Source organism: Athene cunicularia (genome assembly GCF_003259725.1).
Source record: "Athene cunicularia isolate RWA chromosome 15 unlocalized genomic scaffold, athCun1 chr15_part1, whole genome shotgun sequence".
In the NCBI taxonomy this organism is placed as follows: Eukaryota; Metazoa; Chordata; class Aves; order Strigiformes; family Strigidae; genus Athene; species Athene cunicularia.
The window spans coordinates 7350277-7369403 of NW_020799121.1; the positions used below are offsets into that span (position 1 = coordinate 7350277).

At 38.7% G+C, this 19127-nt stretch overlaps 1 protein-coding gene across 9 annotated transcripts in view; it reads right to left on the reverse strand.

Annotated features, from left to right (window-relative positions):
- Positions 1 to 19127, reverse strand: part of ARVCF (ARVCF, delta catenin family member) — a 287342-nt gene that overhangs the window by 154869 nt on the left and 113346 nt on the right. For 6 of the 9 annotated variants that reach the window (XM_026859513.1, XM_026859516.1, XM_026859517.1 and 3 more), the window contains one exon: positions 14399 to 14643. The exons of 2 other annotated variants lie outside the window; for them this stretch is intronic. In XM_026859513.1, the coding sequence (XP_026715314.1) occupies positions 14399 to 14614 (216 nt within the window). In that variant the 5' untranslated portion in view covers positions 14615 to 14643. The remainder of the gene's footprint in view (positions 1 to 14398; positions 14644 to 19127) is intronic. One more of the 9 variants, XM_026859512.1, reaches the window with a different exon arrangement.

Sequence of the window (19127 nt, forward strand, 5' to 3'; positions counted from 1 at the left end):
GAATGTCACCACGAGAAGGACCGGGGGCAGCGCCTCGGCGAGCGCTAACCTGGGGGCCGCGGGGGCGGGGGCCCCGCTACCGGCTGCGCGGGAAGCGGAGGTGCCTCCTGAATGACAGGGAGGTGGAAGAGGAAAGCACACGAAAGGAACGGCACTTGCTTGCTTACTTCTTGCACTTCACTTCGAGATTAACGCCGTCCCTCGTGCACCAAAACCAAAGACAAACGATCTTCCCTCCCGGTCTCCTCCCTTTTCCACCTCACACGGGTGCAGCGAGGCTTATAGCTCAAAGTACAACTGGCCTCATTTTTTAAAGCCATTCACCTGCCCACAAACCTGTCCCACATTCATTAAAAGGTTGTCTTGTAAATGACTCATTACCAGAATGAATGCCAGATGTGCTATACCTTGCATCCACCACATTCTGCCACAAAACTGGGACTTCTCACAGCACGATTTTCACGTCCATTTATTGCCAGTAAACTGCAAGTATCCAGCTTTTAATGTTCAGCCTCTGACCAGGCAGCCAAGCTGCAAACCTCTATAAAATCCCTAGAAGGAGGAGAGCCTCCCATACTTGTTTAGGACCTGATCCTTCTTTTTGCCTTTTCCAAGAAATTGCAGAAAAGATATATATTAATAAATGTATTAAGACATCAAGTCTTACAAGAACGACACCTAGGTAGGTAGGTGTAAACCAACCTTAATGAACCTGAAGACTTTTTTCCCCTCCAGATCCCCCCCAGGGACAGGAGGACGTGCTTACCCAGCCCTGGAACTAAATCCCTGCCCTTCAGACGAAAGCAGTTAACCAGGTCTGGGAGGCAGCCAGCCAAATCCTCCCCCAGTGCTAAATAACCAGCACTGCTTGTAGTGGCCAGCCAAGGGGTAAGGGTTGTTTTTCCTCTTCCATACAGTAAACCAAAGCAATAAATAAATCCACCACTGTAACAGCTGGTGGCTGAAGAATGGTAATTAGGGACTGAAAGCTACTGAAATCAAATTAGAGACTATCCCTGTTTTCCAGAGACAGCAAGACCAGCTATAAAGCAGAAAGGATGGTACATTACAATTTAATCTTCTTTAATTATCAGAACGGGCGCCTTTGCACAAAAGTGCCTTTTCATCCCATCTTCAGGTTCCCTGAAAATTCTAAAACATGCTTCCAGTGTCAATGTAATTAACATGTTATCATATCAATCCTACCAGACCAACCCGAAAAGGTGGCATCTCCTGTACAGAGCGGAAGGAATGCTTCAGACAGATTTAATCTTAATTTCAGTCTTCCTGTTACTGCCAATGTCAGCCTTCTAGCTGAATACTAGAGCTAAGGCTTTGTATTTTAGGGGCAGAGAACAGGGCAGAACTACATTACACAACTCTGATCTTAATTTGTTTAAAAATAAATGCTGTAAAGGTTGACAAGGGTAATGGTAGATGTTCCACAAGGTTTAGCTGAAGCAAAGTATTTGCTTCGCTGGAGGGAATAAATATGCTCTATCTACAGTGGAATAATTTAGAGGCAACTGCTAGTGGCCATTAAAACACTTAAAGGCCAAAGCAAAAGAAACGCATTTTGTATGAGTCTCCTGTACTTTTGTACAGCACTTTTCCCCCCCCCCCCGCCCTTCTCCTTGTCCAACTTTTATTCAGTTAACAAATGAAAATAGCTCAACTTTTGTTGAGGCCATGCTGGCATAGAAAAGTACCATTCAATTTAGGCATGCACATGGATATGTGCCAGACCTTTATACACTGTCAAAGAAAAAAACGCTATAAAGTCTATATCCATAGGGCACTGAAGTAGCTACTCTTGCATGCAAAACGACAAAACTGAAAACTTTCCGGGATGGCCTTGCCAATTCTTACTCACATAAGAAGTCTCTCATGTTGTAAACCCTCAGGTATTTGTGCAAGCCATTCAAGATTAGCATTGCTGAATTCTGAAGTCCCACCTTCTGGAGTCAGGTTGTTATTTAAAAAGATAATCTTCCTTTCAAAAATATAATAGATGCATGTAGGCCTTCTGTTTGTAAAATAGATTTTGAATTTTTTTTTTTTTAAAGGCAAAATACACCTCAAGTCCCCTTATTTCTTAGCAGCTTGCCCATGTAATTCTGAAAGCTGGTATTTGGCAATGCTAAAGTAAAAGAACTAATTACCTAAATAAGAGTTATGGATTAGATCCCTAAGGTTATTCTGAACTTCCAAGTTCTGGCAACAAACACACTATCCATTAGTATCAGACTGCTGACTACATCGCAACCTCCCCCCTCCCTTTTAATGAACCTTAATTTCTTAATCTGTCAACATTTTTCCCAGCTGCAAAAGTAGAGTGAAAACTTTCTTTCTTCTCTCTGAGAAATCAAAAATTTATACATAGGAAGGGATTTAATTCTCTGGAAGTTGAAGTATAGTATCTGGGCCAAGCTCTCTTTTTTTATTTTCTCCCATTACCCTTAAAAAATTCTCCATCACTAGTGCCGCACTATAGATTGATCTGCTCTCAGAGGCAGTAAAAATGAAATGGTTTACAGCTCTGCCTGGAAACATAACATATGGCTTCAGTGATATGTAACTTCCATAAACCCAACAGAGCAAGAAGGCACAAGATGAATCAAGAATCCCAGCTAACCATACAGGGAAAAGCACCACGATCACCTATGGCAACTCTCAGCATTAGATAGCCTATACTAGATAGCCTATATTCATACAGGTGCTTCCATGCCAATGATATTTTATTGTTGTTCTATGAATTTCATGCAGCAAATACACAAGGTGAGAGAACTGAAGAGCAGTACACCATGATGTGTCCACGTGCCCTGCTATAATGATTTTAACACAAATGAAAACAGAACATTACGTCTCCAACATATATTTCAAAATATTTTCCTGTTAGCATTTTCATCATTTGAAAATATACTTGAAAAGTTACACGAGCCCTTTCATAGCATCCATACTTGCTCCAAAATGGTAGCATGACTCTAGTAGGACAAATCTGCCAGGATATCTCTAACATTTCCATCAACATGGAATATCAATTGGGGAATACTGTATATAAATGGAGGATGATTTTATGTTACTTAAGAATCCAGTATTAAAGAGGTCTAAAGGCTGAAGAACAATACGGCAAAGAGAAAGCAGACAACCTTCTGTGGAGGGCCACCATTAGGCATTTCATTAAGTTCAGCAGATATTAATTTGTATACAAACACAGCTTCCATTTTGCTACATCTAATATCAGTCAACTCCATTTCATCCAAGCTGGCATATGACAGGATGAGAACAAGGACAGTCTGGTGACAGCACTGCTTACATTAGAAATAAAGGACAGAGGAAGCTACATGTCACTGCATATAGGTCGCAGCTGAATGAATGACCTATGTTTCTTCCCAGAAGCTTCATTTAGGTAAGAATCAACTACATTTTACAGGGATAAAAGTAGAAAAATCTCTTCCAGTTTAAGAAAAAAACAAACAAACAAACAACATTCCATTTGTAACAAAATGACAACAGCAAAGAAAACAAATCAAATTTAAGGTTGGTAATGTGACCATAATTTCATGCTGTAGTTATTGCAAAGGAACACAAAGACACTCAAATGCAGGAAAGAAAGACCCGGTATTAACCATTTTTCACTTCTCAGATTTTGTTTTGGGTTTTGGATTTTCCAGATGATTTGTGCTGTATTTCAAGCTGCACATTACAATCACTTGCTCAGAAGATACCAGCTTAACATGTCGTTGTCTCATCCAGAGGGAAAAAATGTGGTTTGTACTGCATTGATAGCTGTCTGTACGATCAAATGATTTTTATGGTAATTACTAACCTCCCCAAACCAAAACCTGAAGCTGTTTTGGATTTTCTTCTGAAAAGGGAATTAAGGTCTCTGTGTATTAAATTTTATTCCAGAGCAACTTTCTTGTATTGAAATACTTACATATGAAAGTAGGACTGCAAAAAGGAAGAGCTAATCGAGATGGGTTAGAGACATGGAGACTATATTTCTTCTCAATCTTTAACTACAGTATTCTAAAAATGCCACTCTGCCAGCAGCTAAAGATACATTTTAGATTTAAGTCCCTGAAATGAACTCTTGACAGTATTCTACGGCATTTCACAGTCACCACGACAATGGTTAAAAAAATATTCTCTTCAGTTAGTAATTTGGTAGTTTAAAAAGGGAAGCAGTTTTGGTGTTTGGTTTTGTTTTGGGTTTTTAAATATGGAGAGAGAGAGAGAGAGAATAAACTGTGACATTTATTTAAATCAAAGGCTTTAATTATAGTTGGCACGCAGCCTCAGGCTGCCCATGGCCATCTTTGGCCATTCTGTTCTCAGTCACACCAATGACTTCAGTGAATTACTCCACATTTGTGACAAAGCAAAGGAGAGCATCATTTGAACCATTAACAAGATAGCCTAAACTAGCAAAAGGCTCTGTAATTTATCAATGTCATCATAACCCAACATCCATTTTGGGCTCTTTCAGCATCAGTTCAAAAGAGATTATAGATACTGGAGACAGCTGAAATGGAATTTTGGGGTTTAAAAGCCATGTTGAACCCTTCAGGTCTAAAGCTAAAGAGCTCAGGGGAAGAGGATATTGCCTGTTTGCTGGTTTCAAAGTTTCTGCAGAACATTCTTGTGACTACATGTGGATGTGAAGGGTAGAGGCTTCCGAAGACTGAGCGACTCCTGTGCAATGCCTTGTAGGGATAAAGGTCTGCCTTGTATGTGTATGGATCAAGGCCTGTATTAGTAACAAAATCTTTTCATAAAATCGAGAGATACAGCACAAAAAGGTTTTGTGAAGATTTAAAATCTTTCTTCCTGAACATCCCAGATGAACTAGTACAGTAGTATGCTTGGGAAATAAACTGTAGGAGAATTAAAAATCTTAAGAAGCCAGTACAATGAATAATGTTCTGCTGCCTGAGCTGAGAAATAAACAAGCAGCAGACTATGAAACATAAATCACAACTTTAAAATGTCAGATGTTTTCATATTAAAAGATGAGAAGCAAATGTCATAAATGTGACAAGGTTTTTTTTTTTAATTATGTTAAACCTAGTATTAATCTTTAATGTTTGAATGTTTATATTTGAATGTTCCTGTTTTAAGACATTTTTAGTAATTACTTGCAATTATTGATCTTGTAACACTCAGATGTCATGCAAAGAACAATCTAGATGTCTGTTTACATAATAAGGTACATATAGCAAGCAGAAATTATTTTTAATGTGTTTCTCTTACATGTACTTCAAGAAGAAAACAGTTCTACTAGTAAAGCAATGTAAAATCATGGAAGATTATTATGAAACTGTGAACTTGTCATTCAAATTAAGTAATTTTAATTTAAACCTGGCACAATTCCAGGTCAGAGAGGTTAACAGTTGGGGAAAATTATTCTTTTACAAGTCTTGGCAAACAAAATAAGAAAATCCTTGCCTTTCAGTTGCTTCTAAAACCTCATTTAATAAAAATTCACACAAAACACAAGTTGAGACTTTTCAAGGCAAATGAAATGGCAAAAATATTTCTGTAATACTTAGGGCAAATGTGGTCATTGCTTTGCACTATTATAATCATTAGCATAAACCAGTTGCTGTCCTGCTGACAAACATTAGCTTATGCTTTGGAATTTAGCTGTTACCATATAAAGTTGCAGAGCACATACTTATGAAGTGTGACATATGAAAGTGAGGTACTGATGACAGAGAGAAAAGTGAGATTTCTGCAAAGGCATGCATCTTTCAACTAAAAGATGTATTTTCAACTTGCACACACAAAACTATAAAATAGTATGTAATCAAATATTGAAAAAACAAATCATTGACTGGAAAGAATAAAATAATTCTTTCCTTACCAGACAGACAGAGGGCCAGTTTCGCAGTTGCTGGGTTCCCTTTTTCTAATTTTTTCATGAATCCTTTTGGATCTACTTTTAAAATTAATTTGCTAACAAAGATTTATACAAACACTTCTCAGGTAACAGATCAGATTTTGAGTGGATTCTGCTGCATACCAGCAGATCAGAATCCCAAATAACTCTAATAAGTGGGGTTTAGGTGGTTTGCTTAATCAAATAAATTCCTTCTGGATGGCACTTCATAGCTTCTGATGCAGCTGGTCAGGTCTCCTTGGTTGTTGCTGAAATTGATTCTAACATTCCCATTCACTTTTGTATCCATGTTTTTACCATCTAAGGCCCTAAAGGAAGACTGAAGAATAATCATAGGGGAAAAGCTATAACAAGAAGTGCAAATTCTTGCAGGAATTCTACTTGAGTCCACCTTTCAGAGGCTCTCATATGATATATACCATGATGCCTGTTGCACAGACTGTTTTTTTTGTTAGCCTTGTGCATTCCTCCTGCAATACAGGAAACAGGCTCTAGGATTTCTTTTGGAATTTGTGTAATCCCAGCAGAAAGGCAAACAGCAGGAGGTCCCTGAGCTCACAGTGAAGCAACGTGCCATACTGACACTTTGGAAAGTCTCTATTTGAAACACCTGCAGTAATTCCAAGAAAACTACTGCTCTCGCTGAATTCCTGTAAGGTGCAGGCTGTTTTAGCAACATGGTCTTAAGCCATCTGCGGTACTCTTGCCCTGAGAAACATCAGTTCCTTGCTTCCAGTTTCCACTGTTGCTGAGCTGTCATCAAAAGATCCTGACTCTCACTGTAAACCAGGAGTCAACACTTTCACAGAGGTGGGACAATGTCCATAAAAAAAGGTGGTAAAAGCTCCAACCTCCAAGCTGAACTCAACTATTATCATCTCCAACACAGCAGAAGCCAGGGATGGGATCACACCTCATGCATGAGGGACACATCTCCCTGAAAAGTAGCTGAGTACCGGCTGCTGGTCCAGTTGCTAACTGTGCTGGGATTCGTAGGTACTGCACGTATCTCTCAGCTCACACTGAATTCTGACCTAAGAACTCATTCTCCCATGGGAATCATATTCCCTAATCTCCCCCCACCTTCCCCCCCCTGAAGCTTTGAACAGTTGCACATATGCAGAAGCTGAAACCTGACCCAGGTCATTCCTAGAAATTCAGTAAGACTACTCATACGTACTGAATTTACAGGATCAGGCTGATGGCATAGCTAGTGCATGTGTGCATTACAGACAGGGGAGCTGAGAGCAGGGGCACCAGCAGCTGGCTGGAGAACAGGAATGATGGCTCTGACACTGAACCACGCTGAATCAGAACTTACATTTCTATAGTTTCAACTGGTTTTGTAAAGGAATTAGAACTATCCTTACATATTCTGTCAACATTTTGCAGTCTGCTTATAAATGGCAGCAGTAGAATATGCATGGGCTAGCTACGGATGGGGTTCTTTTCTGGGTATTTGGCATTGTAACAAGAAATAGTACTGTAACACTGGGGAGCTGTCATGAACTGACAGCACTGTTGTCTGTACCTGACCTTACCTGTAAGGCAAAAAAAAACCCACTAACATCCTTTTCCATGCTGTCAGTCCCTTAATATGAGCACAAATATGTTACATAACAGAGGAAGCCAAGAGGCACTACAAACTAGAACTAATTACGTAAAACTTTAGAGGCAAAGATGGAACTGCATTCTGTATGAGATGGAGAAAAAAGGTAAGCTGATGACTCAGTGCAGCTCAGAACCATTTTTGCTTCTCTCTGTATATGTTCAAACATATATTCAATATTAATACACCCATGTTCTTACTATCAAAGCACTGGAAACAGTCTCTATATTCTAACGGTCTGCAGTATGTCAGTATGGAGCAGAGAACCTTAAATAAAAGTAATGAAATACAGACAGAAGAGTTATTGTTGCCCAAACTGTAACTCAGAAAGGTTAGCTTGATGGTATTTTCTTAGAAAAGCAATTTGAGCTAATCTTCTTGTATTCTTTAAATTCTCACCATGTGTGCTGGTGTGCTTTAGAGTTCACCTTTTACTTGAAACTGACTCTTAATTCACAAAATGTCATTTTTGGCAGAAGTCACAGGTACCTCAGATTGACATAAAGACTGAAGAATACTGGTGCTTAATTATGGCCAGAAAATACCTGCCTAAAAAATAAAAAAAGGAAAATGTATTTGTTAGTTTTTAAACAGGTGTTACTTCTCTGAAACTTAAGTTGAAATACAAATGAAACAAATTATAACCATGAAAAAAATCCTGCAGCTTTTTCTTTGAACAGCTATAATCGTATTTGCAAAGTGAAAAAAAAAAAAAAAAAAAGAAAAGTTATTTTATTAACTTGGTTGAATACTGACATCTCAGGATGGCCTTTTCGGGGATTATTTGTTGGGATGGGGTTTGTGGGTCTTTTTTGGTGAGGGTGTTAAGAGAAAAATAAACCAACAAGTATGTGATTTCTTTAAAGTTTCTTCATTCCCACTTACCGCTCTGCCTTCCTTTCAACTCTATTTTGTTAATACTTGTTTAAACACAAAGTTAGGGAACATTTGCACCAAAAAAATATATATCAACTCATGAAAAAGCAAGGTCAAACATATATCAGACCTGGAGAAACAGATGAAAAAAGCTCTTACCAGTTATAGAAGCAGGGCACTAATTAAACATGATAGAGAATTCTGAGCCTGTGCTTATTATCATATCTCTTAACAAATTAATAATCATAGTAGCAATAAAGACTGACTCAAAAACCTCATCACTTATATTTAAGTTGTTTTTTCTTGATTTGTATTTAAACAATTTATTACTGTGTGTATTTCCTTAGTTCAGAAGCAACAGCTTTTGCATTGCTCCAACTTCACCACTTTCGGGATGGCTACGTATAAAGGGGAACCCAGTAATAGGACTTTCACAAGTTTTGTAACAGCGTAATTTACCATACCTGGCATGACACTAAATATATTCTTGCAGTTTAAAGAACAACAGAGAGAAAAAAAAAATCCAAATTTGTAGTGAAATAGTTAAGCTAGTACAAAATGACTGTAGAGCAGGCTTCAGTGAATCATTAATAAGCCTTTATGAATGGCATAATCACAAGCCCTATTTCAGAGAAGTCTGTCTAACTCATGTCTAAGGGACGAAATTATTGTGCATGGTATTATAAAAGGTACAAACAAGCTCAGTTCTGCCTCCAACACCATATTCATGCCATGTTAACTCTGCAATTGCACAATCACGCAGAGGGCTGGCTTTACAAGTGACAAGTGAGCAACTTACATAATAATGTATATTACTAGGTGTAATAGCCACATAAATACAAGATACAAAGCTGTATTAATTGGTATCACATCATGCTGATTCAGTTTGGTTTGATTATTAGAAATTTCAGCCCATACAACACACCTTTGTACTTTAAGAATCTCAGCCAGCCTGATTCTTACATGGTGTGAAAAAGCACAACAGATTGACAGGATAAAACCTCTGAAGCTGCTGGCCTAATGCTGAGTCAAAAATTTATCAGTGAAGCTGGTTGAAGTTTAAAGTCAAAAAAGGATCCAAAATTTGTATTTTGCTTCTGAAAAAGAAAATAAGCTATTTTATCACTCCTTTTAGGGGAAGAAACTAGTCACTAAAACTGATTTACCTTACAGTTGCAGTCACAGGTCTCTTTGGCACATGTTGTTGCCTGACGGACTCTAGAAAGCATACCACAAACCCTATAGCCAATTGTTCGGCCACTATTTACTCCTTGGCAGCCTTTACCAGTTCTGTGGCATCAGGACTGTAATGGAGCTTCCTTCTTATAGGAGCTATGTTCCATGTGTAAAAAGTATTCCATAAAGTACAACAGAATTCTATAAAACTTGCATCAGGACAACCAATTTAATACTGTGAGGTTTTAAACAAAAATATCATTCTAAGAAAAAAAAAATGTACACCAGAGTGAATTTATGCTGATAGGCTTTTTTAATAACAGGTTTTATAAAAAGCATGTGGGAATATCTATATCATACTAACATATATGCACACACACACAAACTCCATTTGGGGTTTAATCTATTCCAGTACCACCTTAGCCAAATGTATCAGATGATATATCCAAAAAAACCCAACCTAAACCCACCCCAACAAATCCACCACAGGGAACCTAAAAGAATAGAAATAACAGTCAAATAAAACATATTTTTAATTATTGGATGATTTTGTCACTGCAGAAACTTCTCAGATTAATTTACATTACTTCTTACAAGCATAAAAGTCAGTTTGATAAGTCAGACTGCACCAGCATGCAAGCAGCTGATTTCTGTTAGTTATACCATGTGAGATTTGGCAACTCCCACAGCTTTCCTACCTGTAAGAATGGGCATAATACCTACCTACCTTATAATGGGAACTCCTCTCAAAACCCCTATAGGTCACTGCAAAATCACTGAAGTCAAAGTATTGTCACAGTGTATTTGTTGGCAAAAGAGGTTTATTGAACGCTGTACTTTATTTTGGTTATGAAACATTAACAGGAATGGAAATTGTCAATGTGTACCAATGGGGAAACAATCTTTGAATGCAAACACTGTTGTTCAGCTCCCCAGCTGATCAGACTTGACAGAGCTTCTCTGAAACCCATGGACCCATGCCAATTTAAACCAACTCAGGATACAGCCTTGTGCTTAATAAGTTTCACATGTCTGATGTTTTAATAATGCTCTGAATGGTTAGCTATCCAGTGACAATATTGCAGCTATGTGCATTCAGCCCATTATAGTCTATACCCTACAGATGCACTTTCACATCTTCTCCCTGCCCAACTTCAGCTCCCACTGCGAAGAGCAGCAGAAGGCTGATTTGAAAAGAAGTCAAATAGAACCAGGTAGATTAAACTAAATATCTCACACATGAAAAGTATTAAGATTTATCAAGCTTGTAAAAAACACTACCAACCAGATACTTTAACACATAGAAGACACATGATAGGTGCTACTCACCAGTGACTTAGAAGCTTATTGGACTATGCCTGCATTGGTAGTAAACTGATAAAAAAGCAAAGACTGCCAAGACTCCCACAGCTTGGGATACTATATCAACAAAAAAAATATATTTTTTTTACATTCTTTACTGCAAAAATTAGAGAAGCAAACACAAATACACATTAACTGACAGCTCTGTTCCTTTTAGTACAGCCAGAAACAAATAGCACTGGCAAGCCATGTGGCTCCCACCACTCAAAGTCAGAATAGGGAGCAGAGTCAAAAACATCCTTAAAAACTGAAAGGATTTTTAGGAGATTTTTATTAAACAGATAAAAGCCTATGATTAAAATGTAATTTATATTTTTCAGAGTAATGCGAAGGTTTTCACTGAGTAACTAATGATCTTTTGTCCCAAGGGTTCTTAGTCCGGAAGAGCCCTTTATCTGACCACTTCAAAATCTGCAGTAACACATGTATAATGTTGCACATCTTCCAAAACTTCTGTAGTTGAAACACCCTAATTCATGTCACTAGCTATACACTTATCAACACACTCTAGTTAAAGCCAGCCTTTAAGACTGGGGAAGCTGCATAGGGCAGAAGTTACATTTACCCACTTGTTCAACAGCATTAACCACACACAGCACTTCCATCCCTGCTCACCACATAACGGTGCTGGTTAAAGCCAGCTGCCTGTGTGGCAGTAGCTGATTATTGCCTCTTGCAGGAAGGAGAGATGGGTACAACACCTCTGCACAGCCTGAAGGTTTGTCAGGCACTGCCTCCTACAGTGGGCCATGAAAATACGAACGCTTTGGCCGCTACCTCAATAAAAGACTCTCACTGATATTAAAGGGAGACATTTCAGCAACGTTTAGGACCTCTTATTTTGAGGACAGTATCTCTCAGAAGCCTCTCCTCTGGGAAAAATTTCCATTAAAGAATAATCTCAGCTATTTCTAATTAATATCTGAACAAACCATTAATGATTTGTTTAAATTGTCCAAGTAATCAACTTCTATTAAAAACAACTTTAAGGTACTTTTTAGAAAAATCCCACACACTTAGTTGATGTAAAATTAAGAAGTCTATGCACACATTTTTTGGCAATTACAGCACATCCCTGACCTCATTTGCAGGCCTGGTATTTCTTGTCAGGGGCCAAAAGACACACTTCGATACACACTTCCAGCAGATGTCAACAAGTGCACAACAGTTTGCAAGTTCAACTAGAATATTCTAAACACACGGACCAGGCAGAACTCACCAAGAAGTGAAGTGAAAGAAGTGGCCAAATGGGCCACCTAGGACAAGGAGCTATTGTATGCAACAAGTTTAAAGTTGATGTTAAGGGGGGGGGGGCGCGCAGCAGAAAAATCAAAAATTAATTAAAATCAGTATTTGCACAAGACCTTGATTTTGTCTTTTGAGGACTTCAGAAAATTGTTTACACTTCTGGCACATTACATATATATTCTTTTTACTTTCCTAAATTTTTTTAAAAAAGCTTAATTTTAAAATTTTCTTTTCTAAGAAGGGAGTAAGTTTGGGAGCATGTATTACAAAAAAAAACCTACCGAGAGACTTCTGTTAACAAAGCCCTGACTATACATACTTCCCTAACAAATCCCTTTGACAGATTCCACTTTGACAATCAAACAACATGGAAAGCTGATGCCTGGTTGTGGAGATCATTAAAGATTATTTGGCATTCTCATTTAACCCTAATTTTTTGACCAAAGTCTACTCAGAATAACTAGATTATGTATAACCGCCTATGATACTTCCAAATGGAAAAGCTACTCCTTGAGTTATTCTGTAATGTTGCTTACAAGGAAAGGCTGAATAGGGCAATAAGCAGAAATCAGTCAGTCCTCACTAAAATACAGCTTCGGACATAGTTTCATTTCACTATAGTGCGTGAGCAATCCTTACAGACAGAAGAGTACAGAGTGACTTTTGCTTTGTGTACTTTCAACAATGAAGTGCAATATATAAGAGTAAAGATGAAATCATTATATATTCTGCATAAGACTGAATGTACAGCTTTTATCCTTAATTTAAACACTAATTAATTCTAGTAAGTCAGGGAGGAATTTGGCTCTCAGTACATTTAATGAAAACGCACACAAATAACCTTACGTTAATTCTTAACTCTGCATATTTAGCTATTCAATCATTTTATTTCATATACAAGCTACTCTAAAAACCTCAACACTTTATGAACTAAAGCTCTCCTCACCCAGTGGCAAGGAGCTGAGCGTACACAGATTCAGTCTAGGGTCACTTACAGGGGCTGTTTCTCCATAAGAGTCACATAGACCCCCAGTAACAAACTCTTTTTATTAAGTTTTCTTGGAAGTGGTTAGACCTTAAGGCATAACACTGCAGAAAACTCATGCTTCATCAGTTTTGTGGATAAGGGATTTCATTCTGGAGCTATTAATCAGGCGCTTTGCACAAAGTCATTCAGAAAAAGTGAAGGTGAACTTGTCCTTTTTCTATAAAAATATATAAACACATCTTCCCTCTCCCCAGCCCAGCTGTGAATCAGAGGGTAACAACCTACAGCTCCTACCAGCTCCTGCCAGACTCCCAGCCTAACCAGCGCAGGCTGCTCCTTTCACACCGAGTCCCATATTCAGTAACCTACACGTACAGAAACATGGCAGCTGTTAATAGAAAAGCTGTGCTAACGTACTATAATGTAAAGTCTGCCTGAATACAGCTCAATGCAAATATAATTGTAAAACAGTCTGGTATAATTGGGAAACAACTTTTAAAATCCCTATAGCCTGGAGTTTCTCTCTGAACTGAACAATGTTTTCTCAGGAAACAGACCCTCACAAACAGTACTATTGCTTCTGCATGACTTACCTTGCATGTCAGAGTGATTTGCAGGCTTAAATAATTTAGAGATATAAGTAGTTTATCACTGCACATTTAAACAATCAAAGAACACTTATCAAGCAAAACAATATTTGGAAATCTAAGGCTACCACAAAGCCAGTTTGCATCATTAAAATAAAGTCTATCAATTCAATAAACATGAGAAACAAATTATGAAGTCCTCCCTACACAAACAATAAGACTTTGCAGGAGGGAAATCCCTGCTTTTCATGCTGTTCCCTCTATTCAAAGTCCAACTATTTCTAATGGAAATTTTGTTTGCTATGGAGATTATGATTCAGCCTTCTTTTTCAATCACCAGCACATCAGCATACTTACAGCAAGTGCATAGATTTAGAAGAGGGTGTGAAGCTCTCTCTTTAGAGTTTAATAATCAAGAATGCATACATTTTAGAAGTATCCCATGGGCTAAGAAGTTAAGAGCAACTTCTAAGCCAAGGCTCTGAAGTCTGAGCTACCAAATTAATTGAAGCATACCAATGCTGGGGTATCAGAAGACAAGCTACAGAATGAAATGCTGACGACAAACAAGATGCACCTGACTTTCTGGAATGAGAAATTCTGGTATAGGTGAACTCTAGCAACAGGTAAAAGGAGCAGGCTGTTACCTGCAGTACAAGCTGCTGCCAGGCGGTTGCCAGTGGTTGACCATTGCCAATGTTGCAAATGCTCATTCGGTCTGCTGGCTGATTGGCACGCTCAAGTTGCAAGGAGACATTGCGCCGCTCTTCCTCGAGTGCACGGGTAAGCCGCTCAAAACGAGCTTCTTGCTCTTTAACAGATGCTAAAATGCTGGCAGCAGACCTGATATCATAGTCATCCATGATTGTTTTCAAATGCTCCTGCCTGTTAACTGACCAGGGTAAATGGAAAGGGTTAGGTAAAGGGGTAGGGAGGGCACAGGTCAGAGTTAAAAATAAAAATGCACATTGTTAGTCACCCTACTAAAATACTGTTCAATCTAAGAAGCAAACTGCAGTACTCTGTGAAAAGACTTCCTTTCCATCCATTTGATTTGATTTTAAATTAAAAGTAATTAGTCCAAGGCTTCTCTGTTCAAAAAAGAAGAAAACCCACATGCTCACCTTGGAGAGAATTTATATTTAATTCCTTTGATCTTTTTGCTAAAATTGCTCTGACAAGGGTTTTCATCCCTCTTGCAAAGCTAATTTCACTGTGCAAATAATAATGTACTTAAAAGAAATATATAAAAAAAGATATGGCTTTGGAGGGAGTGAGGAACAGAGTCTTTCTCACCATAGACACCTTGAATTTTTGTCTTTAACAGCATAAGTGAGAAGTTTAACATTTTTGAAGACAGAAACTTCATGGTACAAGAAAACGGTTGTGTCCTTTTTTTTCCAAGTGAATGGAACACACACACATACCACCCCCACCCCAATTTAGCAGACAGTAGCTGAAAATAGTTTTTGTTTTTTAATTATAGGAGCACACTGTAATATGGAAAATATTTTTAAATGCAGAGAGTGCAACTGCAGTTGAAATGTGCTTGATGATTTCAGCATGGTAGCCAATGAAACAGTCCTTCATGCAGCTGTTCCCTAATAATGCAAATGAAAAAGCCAAAATCAAACATCTTACATGGAAAGCACACAGGACTGCTTGTCTCTCAACACAGGAAAAGGAAGAACTCAGAAACCAGCTAGAGGGGATATATCTTCTGCCTTATGTCTTCTCTAGCAGGGTTATGAAGTATTCAGTTTAAAGCCCCATCTCCATCTATGTGGTGCATGCAGCAAAACTCCCACTGATTCCACAGATCTATAATGTGAACATCACTTAAAATGTTTTCATGAGTGTGTAAAATCAGCAACGTAACATAAGCTTAAATGGTGGCTTCAACAGAACCCTTTCACTAAAGCTAAATGAGTAACTAGTTCGCTCCCATTCTACTAAACTACTTAGAGCACCTCTGAGATGAGCACAGAGGCAGAATTTTCTTGAGCTCCTTCTTCAGCTCTCTAATTCAGGAAAAGTTCATATTCTGTGCTGAGAGTTAAGTCCCTAGAAATTGTCCCTTGATGTGCAAATCAGGAGCGATTCTTCCTGCTACCAGAGATTCTTTGTTTTCCATCTATCAACAAGGTTTTCCACAAGTACAGATAGTACCAAACCCTGGTCTCTAAAGCTTTGCATTTCATCGTTCAGTGCCTTCAGATGATGCACACCCTGGACTGATGTGTTTTCCATTTATCAGGTCTCTCTCCTGTGCTGATTCTTTGGTAGCTAATGACAATGTGGTCATATACTGTTATGTTCCCAATAGAGGGTTATTAATAGATACTAAGCTGCATGTTTTCAGGCAGTTTGTTGGAATCTCCTAAGTAGGCCTGAAGTCTCCCTTCTTTTGTCATATGTGCTTGAAATCATTCAACAGGCCCAAAAGACACTGGGGCAGAAGTAACAGACCCAAACCCAATGACATTCACCTTGATATCATGGGAAATAACCTGCCAGTAGCTCTGTGGTTCATTGTTAACCCCTAGGGAGTTGCTGTTGAAAGGAATCAGAGTGATATGAAACCACACTGGAAACAGTGTAGAGGATTACTAATGTATTAGTTTTATGTTTACATATAACCATGATTTGAGGCTTTCATGTTTTCAGACCAGTAAGCAGAAGTGACTTTTCTCATTTATGCATTGATTTATCTTCTATTGAGATTCTGAAAGAAAACCAAAAACCACTGAAGGGTTTTCCCTATGTCACAAACTAGTCAAATATAGACCAAGCTGTCAGCTTCAGAGACCTTCCACTCCAAACCTTGTTTTGCTAGATTACTGAAAGCCTATAAAACCTTCAGAGAGTACATTGGTTTCTGCAAAAGAGAATCACAACCATCTAAAAGGATAGTGTGACTCACGGGAAGTCTGTGTAACGCAGGACAGGACTGCGTGACTCACCTGCTACATCTCAGCATGATTTAGCCCTGGCACAGCTACACATAAACACAGCCAGACTTTCTGAACCTAAGCTGGCTCATGGGCAGCCAACTTGCATGTTTCTGCTTTTGTGCTTCCCTGCTTTGCACAGATGGAGCCAGCTCTGTTTGTCTTCTTTCCTCCCAGTAGTGCAGACATGCTCACAGACTCCTTAAAGGGAGTGTGAAAGAAGTGGGACTTCACAGACCCAGGCAGTAGTCCTATTTTGGGAAAAATTTACACAGGGGTTGGGGCGGGGAGCATTTCTAACTATATATTCTTAAAGACAGCTACCTGGTTACTAATTATCACTGCCCTTATGCTAGAGTAGAGGAACAGCCTGACTGACACACTGATCCAAATACACCTCAGATGAGGGGATGCTCCTGGCCCAAGAAAAAATGATTCGGCCAGGGATTAATGAATGGAGACAAAATCCTTATAGGTGCTGCAGACCAGGAACTCAAGTATCCTCAGTCACTCCCCGCAGGGGCCCATCTTTCAGACAATTCACTGTCTGCAGCTAAAACAGCTCTTTCTCACATGCAACAATGGTATGACATAACCATTATCTTTTGGGGGCCCAAGAGGCTGGACATTTTTATGGACTAATTTTCAAAACTGAATCAAGTAGGGATGTAGGAAGGTAACAAGATGTAAACTGTAGTAACTATATTTTAACAAACAGGTTCCCTTTAGACTATATAATGCAAGTTTCTGATGAATGGAAATGAAAAAATTCAAGAAACACCTCCTCTAATACAGATTCTGAAGCAGTAACAGCTTTAATAATAAAAGTCACAGTTGATGATTGAGCTGGTATATAACTTTCAAGTCGCATTCTGAGAATGTGACAAAGATCCCATTCAGAAAATCCTTAATGAGCTATAAGCCCTTGATGCCACACATGAGAGAACCTAGAAAATTTGGGTTCTATAAATGGTACAAATCTCTAGAGAGCTACAGAGATTTCCATGCAGAAAATATAATGTTAACCTCCTTACATCCATAAATATTGTGCTTCTTTTCTCTGTGCAAAGAAAAACACAGGCAGAAAATAAACTGTGTAAATTTTCAGATGTACAATTAGTGACCATAAAAATCCTAATTGCTATGCAGAAACAGCAGCAGGACCAATAAGTGCCTTTTAAGAACTGTTGGACAAAGACAGACTTCTGCATTTCAAATGTTTTATTAGCAGATAAATACTTGCTTGCTGTTGATTGTACTCACAATTATTTACCCAGGGTTTCAACAATTTACATTATCAGCAGTCTAGACTAGAGGAGAAAAATAAAAGTACTGACTCATGAGTTACTCTGGCTGCCACTTGCAATTTGCTACCATTTGTAAATAAATTCAAGTGCATTGAAAAGGGTATAAATAAATGAAAGTATTAGACCTATAGCAGCCAGGTAAAGATTATTCCTTAGGCTGTACTTCTAAACACAGCAAATACTTGCCTACAAAGTGTCAAAGGCTACGCTGACAGCAGCAAATCTCTCTCCTGCCTACGTGACTCTAAATATATTAGTGTTGCATTAGAGTTAGAGCAAAGTTAGAGAATCTGGTGGTTTTGACTGTTCACATGAAGAACTAATGCATCAAAAGGCCTCCAATAAGTCAATACAGCTTAAGTGTGCAATAAAGATGAAAATCACCCCTGTGCAAAGAGCCGAAAAGGGGGTCCTACACACTACTAATAGCCCAGCTCCTGCCTGAGTTTGAAGGCTCTTAGAAACACTGACATGCCCAGGGTTACTTGTCACTCCGCAAAAAAAGTGAGTTAACTCTGCACACTAATTTTGCTAATATAGGATGTAGCTGATAGTCAACACTTCTTTAAAAGCCCTTGAGATTGAGGGGTCAAGTTCTGGGAGATTTAAGCACCTAAATCTTAACAGTCACGGAGAACCTCAAATCCCCTGCACTTCTCAAAGTATTCTGCCTGCCTAAGACAATCAGATACTTGAGTGAGCTGCGTTTGAGGAGATCGCTGTCCTCCACTCAGCTACAGAACATCACAGAGGCTTCTCTCAGTGAAAGTGGCTCTTGGGGCACACAGGAGATTTCTTGGGTCCAAGAAACTGAGCGTAGTTGTCCCACTATCACTCTCTCCCAGCCCAACTGAAGTCTATTAGGTCCTGCTGGCAAAAGATGGTATTATGATGAGCAACAAGAAGCTTGTACATACAGCAAATAAGCAGCTGTAGGAGCAAACATGAAGGCCTGCGAGCATGCATGGAAACATTAGCTATGTGCTTCTACAAGGAAGAAAACCATTAGAATAAAAGCAAAAATGGGACTTAAATAATCTGTGGAACTGAAGCATAACGCATGCTAATTATATTTTCACCCTGAAGTGCCACAAGAGATAAGTAGCATAAAATGACGG